This window comes from Tauraco erythrolophus, chromosome W (genome assembly GCF_009769465.1).
Source record: "Tauraco erythrolophus isolate bTauEry1 chromosome W, bTauEry1.pri, whole genome shotgun sequence".
Taxonomy (NCBI): Eukaryota; Metazoa; Chordata; class Aves; order Musophagiformes; family Musophagidae; genus Tauraco; species Tauraco erythrolophus.
In genome coordinates, this window is record NC_141497.1 from 7207382 (window position 1) to 7221422 (window position 14041).

Sequence of the window (14041 nt, forward strand, 5' to 3'; positions counted from 1 at the left end):
GGCGATGGCAGTCTGTGCCTCTGCCCGCTCCACCGCCGGTCGCCGCCGCGGCCGCTCTGTCCCGCCTACGGCGCTCTCTATGATCGGCGGGGCTGGCCGCGCTGGCCCCTTTAGGCCGCTGACACCGATTCCGGGGCTTGGCCGCGGAAGCGGGTGCCGGGCGAGCGCTCCGCCGGCTGCGCGCGCAGCCCACGCTCCTGGCGCCGAGTAGCGCGCCGCGGCCGCCATCGCCAGGGGGTCCCGGCCTTGGCCGTGCTCGGGAACAATAAAGCTCTTGTTGCGAGCGCTGGGGGCCGGGTGAGCTTCTTCTCCGTTCGTTCCTCCTCCTCCTCCTCCGCTGCCGCCTCGGGCCCTGCGCATGGAGAAGCAGGGCAGGATGGACTGCCCCGCGCTGCCCCCGGGCTGGAAGAAGGAAGAGGTGATCCGCAAGTCGGGCCTCAGCGCCGGCAAGAGCAATGTCTACTACTAAAGTAGGGACCGGCGCCAGCGCTCCTCCATAACCCCCCCCCCCCCGCCGCCACCTGCTCCCCGAGCTCCCCTCCATCGGGGGCGGCGGGGAGGATCGGCGCCGGTTCCGTTCCGCTCCCCTCCCGCCACCCGCTTGTCAGGGGCCGCGGGGAGTGTCGCTCCGCTCCGCAGGCCGCCTGTCAGACGACCGTCGCGGAGCGGGGGGCGGCCCTCACGGCCGCGCTGAGAGCGCCGGTGCCGGGAGAGGAGGGGGCGGACGGGCGGCTCTCCTCGGCCAGCGTCCCGAGGCAGCCCAGCCTCGGGCGCGGCGGCGGCGGGGGATCGGTTGGCCGCCGCCCGCGGGAGCCATGGGCGCGGGACAGCGGCTTCCGCCAGTGGCGTGGGGGGCTTCTTCGGGGAGAGGCGGCCGCGGGGCGGGTTGGAGGCCAGGTCTACCCTCTCCGTTTCACCGGAGCTCCTCCTGCCGCGCGTGCAGGAGCCCCTGGCAGACAGCCGTGCCCCTCCCTGGGGCGATGGAACGCTGCTCCATGGTTCCCTGCCACCACCGGGTGACTGACAGCGGTGTGGTGGGGCTCGTAAGGAGTCCCTCAGCCCGGTTTTCCCCTGGGAGAGAGGAGTGCTGGTGGTGCCGCAGCTGCCCCTTGCCAGCCCGCCTGAGCCTGGCTTTTCAGTAGAGCAGGATCAGAAGAGAACAATTCCCCCCCCTCCCCACGTTTAAACTAAGTCAGAGTTGCCATAATCCGTACACACAAGACATCCTACCAAAATAGATAGGTCATTGGTGGTGGACATGCACACCACACTGAATTAATTAGCAAGCTCACCATTAGTAACAACAGTTGAAATTTTACCAAAGCTAAAAGCATGTAAAACCTGGAGAAGTCTTGCTAATGCTAAGTGCTCTCCTCAGTACTGCCCAGGTTGTAGTAAAACCAAGAGAAGCAACAGCAACCTAATATTGTTTCACTTTCCCACTTGCTTTTGGAAACCAAAATGATAGTTCTTTTCTCAAGACAGAAATCAAATAAATTCTGAAGTGTTGCTCTTAAGCCATGCTTCTGTAAGTCCAACCTGCTGCACAGCAGAGGAAGTCTTCTGCAATGGCTAACCTCTTACCCACAGCACCTCTATTTATAGCTCTAGATGCATCTGATGAGCCACACCTGAAACCTCTCCCTAACATGGCTGTTTCCGAGCAGGCCTAGCAGTCTCCTTTTGTTGCAATGAATGGACTCAGTAGTTCTGCTCCCCGGCTGGAGGAGTGAGAAGTCGTACTCGCTCCCTCTCGGCTACCAACTAATGGAAAAGTCACTTTCTATCAGGGTTGAACATGGCATCGTTTGACCCATCGCGCACTGCTCCTAAAGAAAACAAAACATCTTATCAAAGGATGTGGAGGAGGAATGTTGATTGTTTTTCGTGAGCTTTTTTGAATTAATCCGCTTGAAAACTTTTTTTGAGACGAGTTCTGGTTTTGTCTGACTTGCACTCCCAACCATGTGCTGATCTTGTGGCAGATGATTGGGAAGCATCTGGCGTCGCTGTCTATCCCTCTGCATCCGCCTTGCCTTTCTGCAGCGCTGCCTTGCGAAGCCTGTCTGAACCGTCGCGCTTGGCTCTGCCATCTGGGTCCTCCTTTTCTGGATGGGTCCTGGTTTTCTGCGGATTGCTAAACTGAACTTTCTGTGTAGGGTTGTTCTTGCAAGAATTCGATGCCAGACTTTTCTCAAGCCAGACAGTCGCTGCTGACTATGTTGGAATATCTTTAATGTAGAAAGACCAAGTAACTTCAGCTATTTGCTCAAAAACACTTGAGTTTAGCCACGTTTATCCCATCAGAATGTAGGGATGTCAGGGTTCTGTGTATTACAGATCCTTAATTAAACAATAGAAACATGGGAAAAATGCAGAAAAATTCTCCTGTTTCCAGGTTTTTGCTTTTGCTTTGCAAAGAATGATGTGCAACCTCATTAAGTTCATTAAGGCACCTTAGTTAGCTGACTGAAAACCTGAGGTTTATGTTTTTATGATTTCTTAAGGCTAGAAAAAAAACCCAAAAGGGATTGGACAAAGCTTTGGTTACTGTGATGGTCTAAATAATAATAGTAATTAAGAACAGCTCTTGCAAGATGAATACGTGTCGCAATCTACCTCATTTGCATTTTGTACCTTGCTCATTTTGCAACTGCTTTATGGTATTTTAACATGTCATGCTTGAGGGAGATGTGAACCAGTTGCTTGTCGGGGAAGTTTCCCGGCTGCTACAATAGAAAGCACCTGTGCCTTGTTAGGACAGGTGCTGTGAGTCACGTTGGTCAACCGGAAACCACGTGACTCATGGATGGATAAAGGTGGGGCACTCCCAAGAGGGAGGGGGGCATTTCCCTCCTGGAGTTTGGAGTGGCAGGAGCCCCCTAGAGAGTGAGAGTTGGAGCTCTCTGTTGGACTAAGATAGCAGTGAGTTTAGAAGAGCCTTCTGATTGTGGAATACGTTGTGGTCACAACAGTCGGTTGGTTGCGACCCATTGGAAGAAGACACAGGCAGTCCGCGACATCTGGTGACCCCGATGTGATTCGTCGAAACGCGAACTGCCTGAACCGCAGGGTGAACTGCGGTGGAGATAAAACCCAGCGAAGCTTGAGAGCAGCAGGAGCTGCGGATTGACCAGTTTTGACCTAGACACCTGGAACAAGGTGAGCCGCTGGGAATGGACATGAGACAGAACTCTGTAAAGGAAGGCCAGACTTTTGCATTTCTTGAATCTGCGATAATGGCTGCGGGGGCCAATATAAGAAGGAAGGATCTATATAATTTACTTAACTGGGCGGCGGAGCGTGAAGACCTAGTGAGTCTCAATACGTCCTTTAGCCTTGAGCTATGGAAGAAGTTGGGGGATAAGTTGCTTTGTGAAGTAGTCTTTGAGAATAAGGACTCAACCAAAACCGACCTGTTGCGTACATGGGGGGCCTTGGATAATATAATTCAAGCAACAGATTATGTATCAATGGGCAAAGGTTTTGAGGAAGACGATGAACTGTCTGAGGGAGGACTGGCCTCAGACAGCACGGACAGTGAATTGGGTTTATCTTCACTGTTCAAGGAGATCAAGGAAGTTGCGGGGACTGGGCAGGGACTTTGCCCCACCCTGCAGGAGGTGTTAAAACGTCCCCCACCCTTTGCCCCAACAGCCCCCCCTTCCCCCATTATTATGCCTACGGCTCCGCCATTTGAGCAATTGGCCCCACCCTTGGCAACTTCATATCCCGTGGTATCTGGTTATCCAGCCCAGGTACGTTTGGTGCAGCCAATAATACTACAGCAAGTTATGACAATACTGCAAGGTATATCCCAGCAGTTAGCAGCTGTAGTGGAAACGCTGCAGCAGGCCATGACCCATCCTGCAGCAAGAGAGACTGCAGGAGAAACCTCTCAGCAGGCCATGACCCACCCTGCAGCAAGAGAGACTGCAGGAGAAACCTTTGAAGCAAGTGATAGTTCTGCTGGGAAGTTACCAACCGCACCTAGACCAAGGAGAAAGTCGCCAGAATCCGCCTGTTTATTGGAATCAGACCCCTTGGGAGCGACTACAGTAACAGTTCAGCCTCATGACCCAGTTCGCTTCTGGGACGAGGTTAGAACAAAAGCAATAGAGGCCAGGGACTGGGACCTGGCTAAAGCTCTGGGGGTACCAGTTAACAATAAAGAATCATCTATAACAGAAATGGGGGGAGGGCCTAGTGCGTTCCCCGTGGCACTAGCCCTCCCGGGTTCCCTGCGTGTTAGGAAGCAGAAGTGTTATAGGTGTGGAAACCTGGGACATATAAAATCGGAATGCCCAGGACGAAAGGGTCAAAGGCGGACAATAAATGCCGGAAAAGTTAATGGCTCGGTTAATTGCCATAAATATGGAAAACAGAGATGTTACAGGTGCGGGAAAATAGGCCATATTGCTAGGCAATGCAATTCAGAGGTTTACACTAACGGCTGGCTGAGAAATAAAAGAATGAGAAAGTGTATGCAGATGCATAATGGTCTGGACAAAACTTTTGCGGGAGCGTTATGGCAGCCACAGGTTGATCAACAGAAAAAGCAGCCACAGCAGCCAAGGTGGATGTATCCGTCGTTGCCGGATCAATGGATATACCCGCCGTCACGTTACGACAAAAAATGAGAATGACTTACAAACGGCGACGGAAAATGGAATTGAAATGTTGGAAACCCCTAAAGGCTGCGAAGCAATTTTTTTTTAAAAAAGAAAAGGGGGAATTGTTGGGGAAGTTTCCCGGCTGCTACAATAGAAAGCACCTGTGCCTTGTTAGGACAGGTGCTGTGAGTCACGTTGGTCAACCGGAAACCACGTGACTCATGGATGGATAAAGGTGGGGCACTCCCAAGAGGGAGAGGGGCATTTCCCTCCTGGAGTTTGGAGTGGCAGGAGCCCCCTAGAGAGTGAGAGTTGGAGCTCTCTGTTGGACTAAGATAGCAGTGAGTTTAGAAGAGCCTTCTGATTGTGGAATACGTTGTGGTCGCAACAGTCGGTTGGTTGCGACCCATTGGAAGAAGACACAGGCAGTCCGCGACAGTTGCTCAGGTGAAGAAAAACACTTCCAGTAGTTTCTGGTAGGATGTTTTTTTTCCTTATTTATTACTTTATCCTCTTCACAGATATCTGTGAGTCTTCTGACCTTTGTGATTATCATGAAAAAGCTCTTAAAAGAAGGGTGTGGTGGAAATACTTCACAAATCCCATACTAGATCAAAACACAGTTTTTTGAGGTTAGCCCTTTCTGCGTAATGATCTGAGCCTTCATCCTCCAGATTTTGTGGCCTAAAAGCCTGTTAAGGAACTCTTTTAACACAATTTTTGTTGAAGATGCAAGACTCTTAATCTGCTCATCACTGGCTCTCGAATTCTGTCTTTTTTTTCATGTGGGAAAGTGGTAGGAATAAACGTTTCAAATTTTAGGACGCCTTCCAGCGTGGTTAGCAGTGATGCAGATCTTCTGCCAACCGACTGCAAAATCCAAACTAAAAACTTACCAGACAACTCGTAGCTTAGAGTTTGTTGATTCCAGTACAGATTACAGGTTTGGAAAAATAAGTAGTCGTTTCTGTCTAGAGAAATAACTTCAGTTCAGTAACACGACTGCATCTGCACAACCGAAGTGAAACAAATAAAAAATGGGTTTATGGCTGCAGGCAGGACTGGTGTAGGAAATTTATCTTTTTTTCTTTTTGTTTTTGTTCCCCCCCCCCCCCCCCCCCCCCCCCCCCCCGCCTTTTTGTTCTGTTACAGCTATGAGGCAGATTTCAGCACTGCTATATTTAAACCAACTGAAAATCTGGTTTGATCCAGTAAGTAGAGCACGTTCAAGAGAGTTACGTCACTCTAGTTCTGTTAAAAAAAAAAAAAATTAAGAATGTTAATAAACGCTACATTGTTAAAATCTGTAGTTGAATCCAAAGTGGGTTTTGGTTTATATGCCTTATAAAGACTTAACATTCCCTAAAATCCTGCATAGTCAGGGTTTGGCATGACCACTCAGAGCGATACAACGCTTCTTTCGGCAACTGTAGGACAATGACAAAAATGGACGTTACGTTTTAAGTTTCTACATCTTCGGGATAATTCACTTAAAATTAAGCAACTGGGAGTTTACACCAACAGTCAGAAGAAATTAATTTCATGTATGTCTTGATTTGAGGATAGTAGGTTTGCACAGGTGATGCCAGAGGCCTGGCTCAGCTTTGCAGAATCCCTGTAAAAGGTAATGAAGGAAAAAAAAAATCTTAATTCTTCTGGAGAGCCGGGTTTGAGGGAGGAGAGGATGAACTATATTTAGTAAGATAAACTTCTTCGATGTAGGGAATCGTGATACTGAATGTAGGACAAAATGCAAAACTAGCACGGCATTCTCAGAATAAATACTTGGTGTAGTCTTTAATCTGTACATCGGGTAACTTCCTAGAAGGTTTTCCGTGGAATAGGTTGGGAGCGCGGTGCCCGTAGTGAATACAGATGTTCTGGCTCAAGAGTGAGGAATATTCACGGTGATAATTAGAGTCGAGAAGAAGATTCCGATGGTGCTGAGAAAAAATTCTTTTCAATCGGTCGGAGATACGGAGCAAATTCCAGGAATAGACATGATTTTTTTCTAGTTTAAAGAAGGTAGGAATTCTCATAGTGACTGTCTTGCCCGGATTATAAAGCCAACGTTCAATTTACAACGAGCCAAAAGGTAAATTTTGCTGATCCTCCAGAATAAGAAGTCCACTTTCTGAAAGGCTTCTCTGTTCTTACTACTAAGTCCTTTATGATGTCCTCCCTGTATCTGCCGAGCAATAACCTGAGAGTATTCCTTCTCTTTTTCCACAGATAGGATGTGACATTTAAGGCTGATTTACATCCGATTTTCCTTTTAAATCAAGCTGCTGCGCTTGGATGAACCAGAATTCCAACTTGTCGTAACTGTCATTGTAATCAAAGTTATCGAAGAAACTCTATGTACGCAAAGAGCATTTTTCAAATTACTCTCCTAGTAGTAACCTATTTGCGTAAGGCCTAATCCTGTAGTAAATTGGCATCATGATTTTTTTTTTTAAAGGATCGTGTTGCAGAGCCCTTCTGTGGACGGCCCAGAGTCATGACCATACACCAATATGGTTAGAAAATCATGCTCCTTTATTACAAACAACACACAGGTTATATAGCGGAATGTGGCGTGACACGACTACATTCTACAATTGGCTTGCTTAGCGTAAACACACTCTTGTGGGCTATAGTGATAGGGCAGCGCTAGCAGAACACAGGTAATAAGCTCATCCCTTTAGTCTCCTCACTGCGGTCATCGGAGAGGCATCCAGGAGGCGTGCATCTCGGCAGGCTATCAGTCTACATTTCCTTTTAAGGCCGTTAGGCTAACTTGAAGGACAAAAGTAATCTAGCTGGTAACCTTGTGCTCTGGGGCCCAAACAGGGATTGTCCATACCTGAAAGAATATTATTGCCAGTCTCGGAGAGGAACTCCTCCACATTTCCCCCTTTTTGTTTTTGGACAATCCATAGCCCTGGCACTGCTTTAAGGAGGACCCGAGAGGCGCACTTCAGGACACACCGTGCTAAGAGAATCATAAACAGCAATGCAACTAATATCGTTATGCCTTGTATGATTAATCCTTTTATCCAACCTGGTATGTTCCAACTACCGAACCAGTTTGAGAATGGGTCATCTTGTGTCCTTATATGATGCATGTTACTTTGGAGGTTTGCAAGTTGTTTATGAATGCTTTGAGAGTGGTCAGATAGGTCCATACAGCACATGCCTTCAAAGTCAGTACAACCATGGCCTTGAGCTAACAATAAAAAATCAATAGCAGTGCAATTTTGCAATACAGCATGCTGGATATCATCTACATCAAGCAATAGAGAAGTGAGAATATTAGAAGTAAGATTAAATTGTTTCAATGCCCAACAAGCAAGCTTAGCCAACTGACTATTAGCATTGCCGTCAGAGGCTCCTAGAAGGAAGACAGATAGTGCTGCTATTTCAGCTGGATTCAGCAGCTGCACGTTGTCATTACAAGTGCTGTCAAACTCTTTCAGGCTCCTCTTACCCCGACTTGTTCGGGTTGTTCGTTCAACTAGAAAATCATGAATGCTAGGGGCAAAGAGAGTTAGGCGACCCAAATAGCCAGGACCACCGATGGCTCCTTGTGGAATTCCGGTCCAGGCACGATCTTCACAGATCAGAAAAATTCCGGAGGGCAGGAGCATATCGTGTGTAAATACTTTCCCAATGAGTGTTCCAGTTTTTACATCTCCCCACATCGATGTGCCAGACACATTGAAACGTGGTTTGTCTTGGAAGAAAAAGCTGCGTCCTAATTTAGCCTGATAGGCTTGCTTCAGCGTTTGGAACCAAACCACTCCAGAGCCATTTAGAAGTTGCATAGGAGGGCGAATGATTTTACATATCGCGTCGTGGCTCATCGACTGGTTCCATAAGCCAGAAACATTTTTCCATGTCCCTGGTAACAAGCTACCTAGAAGATCAAGTTCTTGCAGTCCTACGGGGATGGTCACATTGAATGATCTAATCAAGGCAGCTTGGACTTCCGATCCTACATCAAAAGGCCAATCCCACCCACTGCAGATTCGTCTCATGCCACTGGGTTGTTGGTATGAGAGGGCAGAGGTATTGACGAATCTTTGAAACTCTGTTATGTTTGTGCTATTATTTGGCCAAAGTATTGGCACACAATAAGGCACGTGCGAAATGGGTCAGAGGCACTTTGCATAGATAAACAGAATTGTGAGACGTTGGTTTTGTTAGTCCAAGTGACCCAACTTATTCAGTGTATTTAACGCCTGTGCCACTTCAACTCCTGGTGCAAATATTGAAGCTGCAATGATTTTAGCTGGATCCCAAAATTCTGCTCTGGAATCACACTAGCTATCATAAGCATGTGTGCTTCACTTATTCCGGGTGTAGTTATGACTTAGGATCATGGTGGTATGAGGTAAATACATTCCTAAAGTCCCTATAGTACATAGATCTCCCTTTATATGCGAAGAAATACCCTAAGCTTTACTATAGCCCTACAGAAGCAGTTACTAGCATTTTGTTTCCCTTTCTGGGAGTCTTACTATTTCGACTATGCCCAAGATTCCGCTGAGCAGGAGGGTGTCAATCAACAGGGTCATCATGGAGAAGGGAGGCAGGCACAGCACCTTCAGGGCGTCCCCTGTTTATCCACACAGTGTGCTCTGCAGCCTCCTTCCGCTCCGCTCTGAGCCATCTCTTTTACACCCTCAACAGAGTCTATGACAAAGGTACTGACACGGCGTTCCTGCACGCGTGGCCAGTGCGTGCAACAAGGCTGCCCAGTATGTGCTCTGCTGGCCAACAGCGGTTTTTGTGAATTGCAACATGTTGTTCAATAACAATCCTCCCAGCTTCCTTTTTCAAAGTTATGTGCTCACAACTAAGTCCAGTTAGTAATTCTTTGTCATTAATTTGGTACCAGTTAATTCTTTTCCTTCCAGTAGCTACGGGTGGAATCCATACACCTTCCGACTGGAAAAAACACACAAAGCATATATACAAGCAACTTTCACACACATAATATACCTAACAATGAGAAACATAAGAACAGTTGATATATAAACATGAAATCTCCTATTACGAGTGTGTCCATTTGAAACATTCTCCTCATTTGGTGTTTCTGTGATCTCTGCTTGCTCTGCTAATTCTTGGATCTCCCTTTCTCTATTTGTAGTTTCAAATGTCCTGGTTGGCTTTACGTTTCTTGCTGGTAACCAGTATGGACCTGTGGGAAAGAGAACACGAGCATACCCTCTTCCCCATGCAAGCAGAGATACAGGACCATCCCATGAGTTGAGTCCAGTTTCTTATAACATGCTGTTGATTTTTCTGCAAAAATGGCACTGGGTTTAAAATTGTGATCTACAGCCGTAGTATGTTGCCTAGAAGCAGACAAATTAAGAAAATTTAAAACATATGTGGCTTTGTCCAAGGATTCTTGCGGGGAAATATATGGAAGACTCCCCCTTTTTTGTTTATCAAGCATTTGTTTTAACATTAAATGAGTTCGTTCAATAACAGCTTGTCCTGTAGGCAAATGAGGGATACCGGTAGTGTGAGTCATTCCCCAATCCTGTAAAAAGGCACCATACTGGATCACTGTCTGTCCCGATTTTCTTTGGTACTCCCATGGTTTTCTTCAGTGTGAGCAGTAGCAACAACAAAGGCAGAAAACATATCAACAGTTACATGGACATATTTAGATCAAAGAAACGATTGAATATAAGTAATATCAGTTTGCCATAATTCATTGACACATAAACCTTTTGGATTTATTCCTGCTGGAGTATTTGAAGGCACAATACGCTGACGGTCAGGGCAGGCGTGTACAATCTGCTGAGCTTGATCTGCTGTCTGACCTGATGGGAAGTATCATCAACCACCAATTGACAAACTGTAGGACTAATCATCATTCCTTGAGGCAGTACAATCCAATGATATTGTTGTGTGGGTCGTTCATTGTTAAGCACTGGAACTGAAAAGGCAAATCTAGGACAATCGTTAGGGTGTAAATAAATAAAAAAGTAAAAAAGTAAAAAAAAACCCAGTCTTTTAAATCAATCACCATCAAATGCTAACATTCTGGAATCATAGTAGGATTTGATACACCCGGTTGTAATGCACCCATTGGTGAAATGATTGCATTAATAGCTCTTAAAACTTTTAACGTAAATCTCCATTTTCCTGATTTCTTTGGGTTAACAAATATTGGAGTATTCCATAGGGTAGTGGAGGGAATTATATGTCCTAATTTGAGCTGTTCATCGCCTAATTTTTGAGCCCACATTCTGACACCCTTTATTAAATCTGCAATTGGTTTTGCCCGATTTCTGATAGGATCAAGAGCTGGCCTGTGCAAAAAATATTCATTTGATTCATGTCAATATGGGACAATGGATGTGCAAATAGGTTGCGAGGAGTAGGGTGTGCTATTCAAGATAAGTGATTGTCTTAGTTTAAGATCTCTGTGAAATGCAAAAACGTAAACCTGCGAAATGCCTCATGATGCTGCTAACCACCAGTGATACACAGAATGCTCTGTCACTACAGAGCAGAGAACTCTGGTGACAGTTCATCATGATGCAAAACGAAATAAAACAAAATTGTAAAAAGGTAGAAAAGGATGGAGAGCATAGATGCTGGGAAACACTCTTTAGATGGTCACCTTCCGCTTCAGGATTTTTCAGCCATTTAAAACATCCTGTTATAACACTGCCAATAGCTACAGCTGCCCCAATATTGTCACCAACACTGCTGTATACATGGGCTTGGCACGTGCTTAAGAGGATATATTCAATTCACAAAATGCTATATCAATCAGGAAACTTACGCAAGTAAAGGGATTTACTTGATCCACTAAAAAAAAGGGGGGACTGATGGAGGGAATATAGGAATAGACATCAGTGAAATGTTAGAAGTTTTGAAATACTTAACTACCCAAGGAGGAGGCTGGGGTGGATTCTGAGGCAGGGACCATGGAAATGATTTCTTGGGAGAGATTGACCTTCTGAGGGGGGTTATGAGTATGTCTGTATAAACACAAGAAAAACTGCTACGGCGGGTGTGCGTCTTGGTGGAGCAGAGACTCCCAGCACACCTAGCACTGTTTGCTTGCTTTTATTCGCCTAATAAATTGTAAACTTTAATTGGGGTTCTGTTTGGGACTCACTCATTATCACACTGGCAGTCTGCATTAGCATCTTCAATTACTAACTGCAGCAGCTGGATTTTCTGTTTGTCTCTGAACTGCTGTTTGCAGCCGATCAAGGAAATGCTCATAAGGTTCCTGTGCTCCCTGCTGAATGGAAGCAAAGGAAGCCTCCCCTGTCCCAAAAATCAGGGACACGTCTTAATGCTCTCATAGCCAATTCAGTCAGTTGTTGGAAAGCCACTTGCTGTAACCCTGCCTGTGCCTGATTTTGACACGTGTGACATTTTATTCATCCCAAAATGTTTAGCTCTCGATTTAAGAAATTTAACACCTATAACACTTTAGCTATTGTTTCATTGGGAGATTTCCCTGTCATTCCCCCTTTTTGTTTTAAAAGCATATTCTCCAAAGTGCCATGTGAGTATCCTATGATCGGTTGCCCAGCAGGATTGTAAGGAATACCAGTAACATGCTCAATACCTTATGATGACAAAAATACATATGTCTGATAAGAAGTGTATGCCAAAGTTCCTGCAAACGTAAACCACGAGGATTAACACCATTCATTGGTGGCATGATCATATTTTAACAGCTAGTACACAATTGTACAATTGAGCGGGCTTGTTGTCGTGTTAAACCAAATTGTCACCTAGTAGTGTCAGCATTCTGATGGTAGAAGTCATGCAAGATTTTGCCTGCATTAACGAGTTTGGTACAAGAGCTGCACTCGTGAGAGGCTCAGCTCGCCTGTTCCCTTCTGCTATAGGCCTTGGAAGCGTGGTGTGCGCTCGCAGATGTACCATGGAATATGCATGTTTACGGTTTTGCAACACTGATATTAACTGTTCAAATTGCTGGAACAAAGGAGGATTAGTTATTTCCCGCGATGTCGATCGAGACGATCTAAGTTAAGATGTGCTGTCTCGTGGTAAAACCTGGGCCACGGGCAGCGGCGAGGCGGCCGCTCTCCAGGCGTGGCCTGTGGCATTGGGGGGAGGGGGGCGGGGGCAGCGGCGGGGGGTCAGCCCTCCCTCGCCTCAGCCGGGCGGGGGGGCGGGGTGGGGACGACGACCCAGCCGCCCTGTGCCGGCCGCCCCCCTTGTTGTTGCTGTTGCTCTTGTTGTTGTCGCGGCTCCGGCCGCTCGCGCTCCGTAACCGCCGCCGACCCCTCCCGCCGAGGACCATCAGCTGCAAAAGAACCGACACGCCAGAGGAGGGCAAAGCAGGGTTAAGTTTTGGGTGGCAGGAGGCTCCTCCTTGGCCCGACGACAGCAATGACTAAGCTGTACAGTCACCACCCCCCGAGTTCCCTTGGGCTGGCACTTCCGCTTTGTGCCCAGTTGGCGCTGGAGGGGCGGCGGGCACTTCCTCTGTTGTCCTTGAGCAGGCTGGGGGCCCCGTAGGCTCTTTAGACTCAGTTTTTTGTTCGGACACAGTTTCTCCCAGCCCCTCGGCTTGTTTCCGCACCTCAGTGATAGTAGAACAGGTGGGAGCTCGCATGCCTTTTGTTGGGCGTAAATGTCCGACCCCAAAGAACTGCGCAATACGAGAGGGCGGCGGCGGCGGTTCGTGCGGCTCGCCAGAGGTGTTATCCGGCTCAGGGCTTCTATGGCCGCAGCAGCAGCTTTTCGCTCAGCTTTGATCTCCCGTAAGGTGTTAATTACGACACGCCACGTCCGTCCCACTTCTTTTGCTGTTTTTTCCTCTTTTCCTCCCGCTAAGGTGGCCTCCCAGAGATGTTCCCCCACTTCACGCCATTCGTCAACATTAAAGAGTAGCGGAGAGGTTTTACAATGTCCATTTGTTTTCGCCCACTTAATGAGGCTTTCTATCTCCTTAAGGTTAACCGTTTCTCCTCTCTTAGAGAGTATACTGGTTAACGACTTGATTGCCGCATCCGTTTCCATCGCGGTCTTACCTTGCAGAGGTTTGCTCGGCCGTTGCGAAACTACCAGTCTCTGGCGATTCTCTTCGTCCTGTGCCCTTCCCTGCTGCACGTCCACAGGCTCCCAATACCGTATTCACGATGCTATGGAGGCTTCCGCATTTAAGCGAGTTTATCTGCATTTAAGCGAGTTTATCCGCATTTAAGCGAATTTTTCTGCATTTAAGCGAGTTCATCCGCATTTAAGCGAGTTTATCTGCATTTAAGCGAGTTCAGGGTCCCTGCTCATGCGCCACTTGTTGCAGGATCCCTTCTGTGGACGGCCCAGAGTCATGACCATACACCAATATGGTTAGAAAATCATGCTCCGTTTATTACAAACAACACACAGGTTATATAGCGGAATGTGGCGTGACACGACTACATACTACA

General features: G+C 47.2%; 1 protein-coding gene across 1 annotated transcript in view; it reads right to left on the minus strand.

The window, feature by feature from the left end:
* Positions 1-465: 465 nt before the first annotated feature.
* LOC147526195 (rapamycin-insensitive companion of mTOR-like) overlaps positions 466-14041 on the minus strand; it is a 198523-nt gene continuing 184947 nt past the window's right edge. The window contains exon 35 of the mRNA XM_086630302.1: positions 466-1127. Within this exon, the coding sequence (XP_086486428.1) occupies positions 466-1127 (662 nt within the window). The remainder of the gene's footprint in view (positions 1128-14041) is intronic.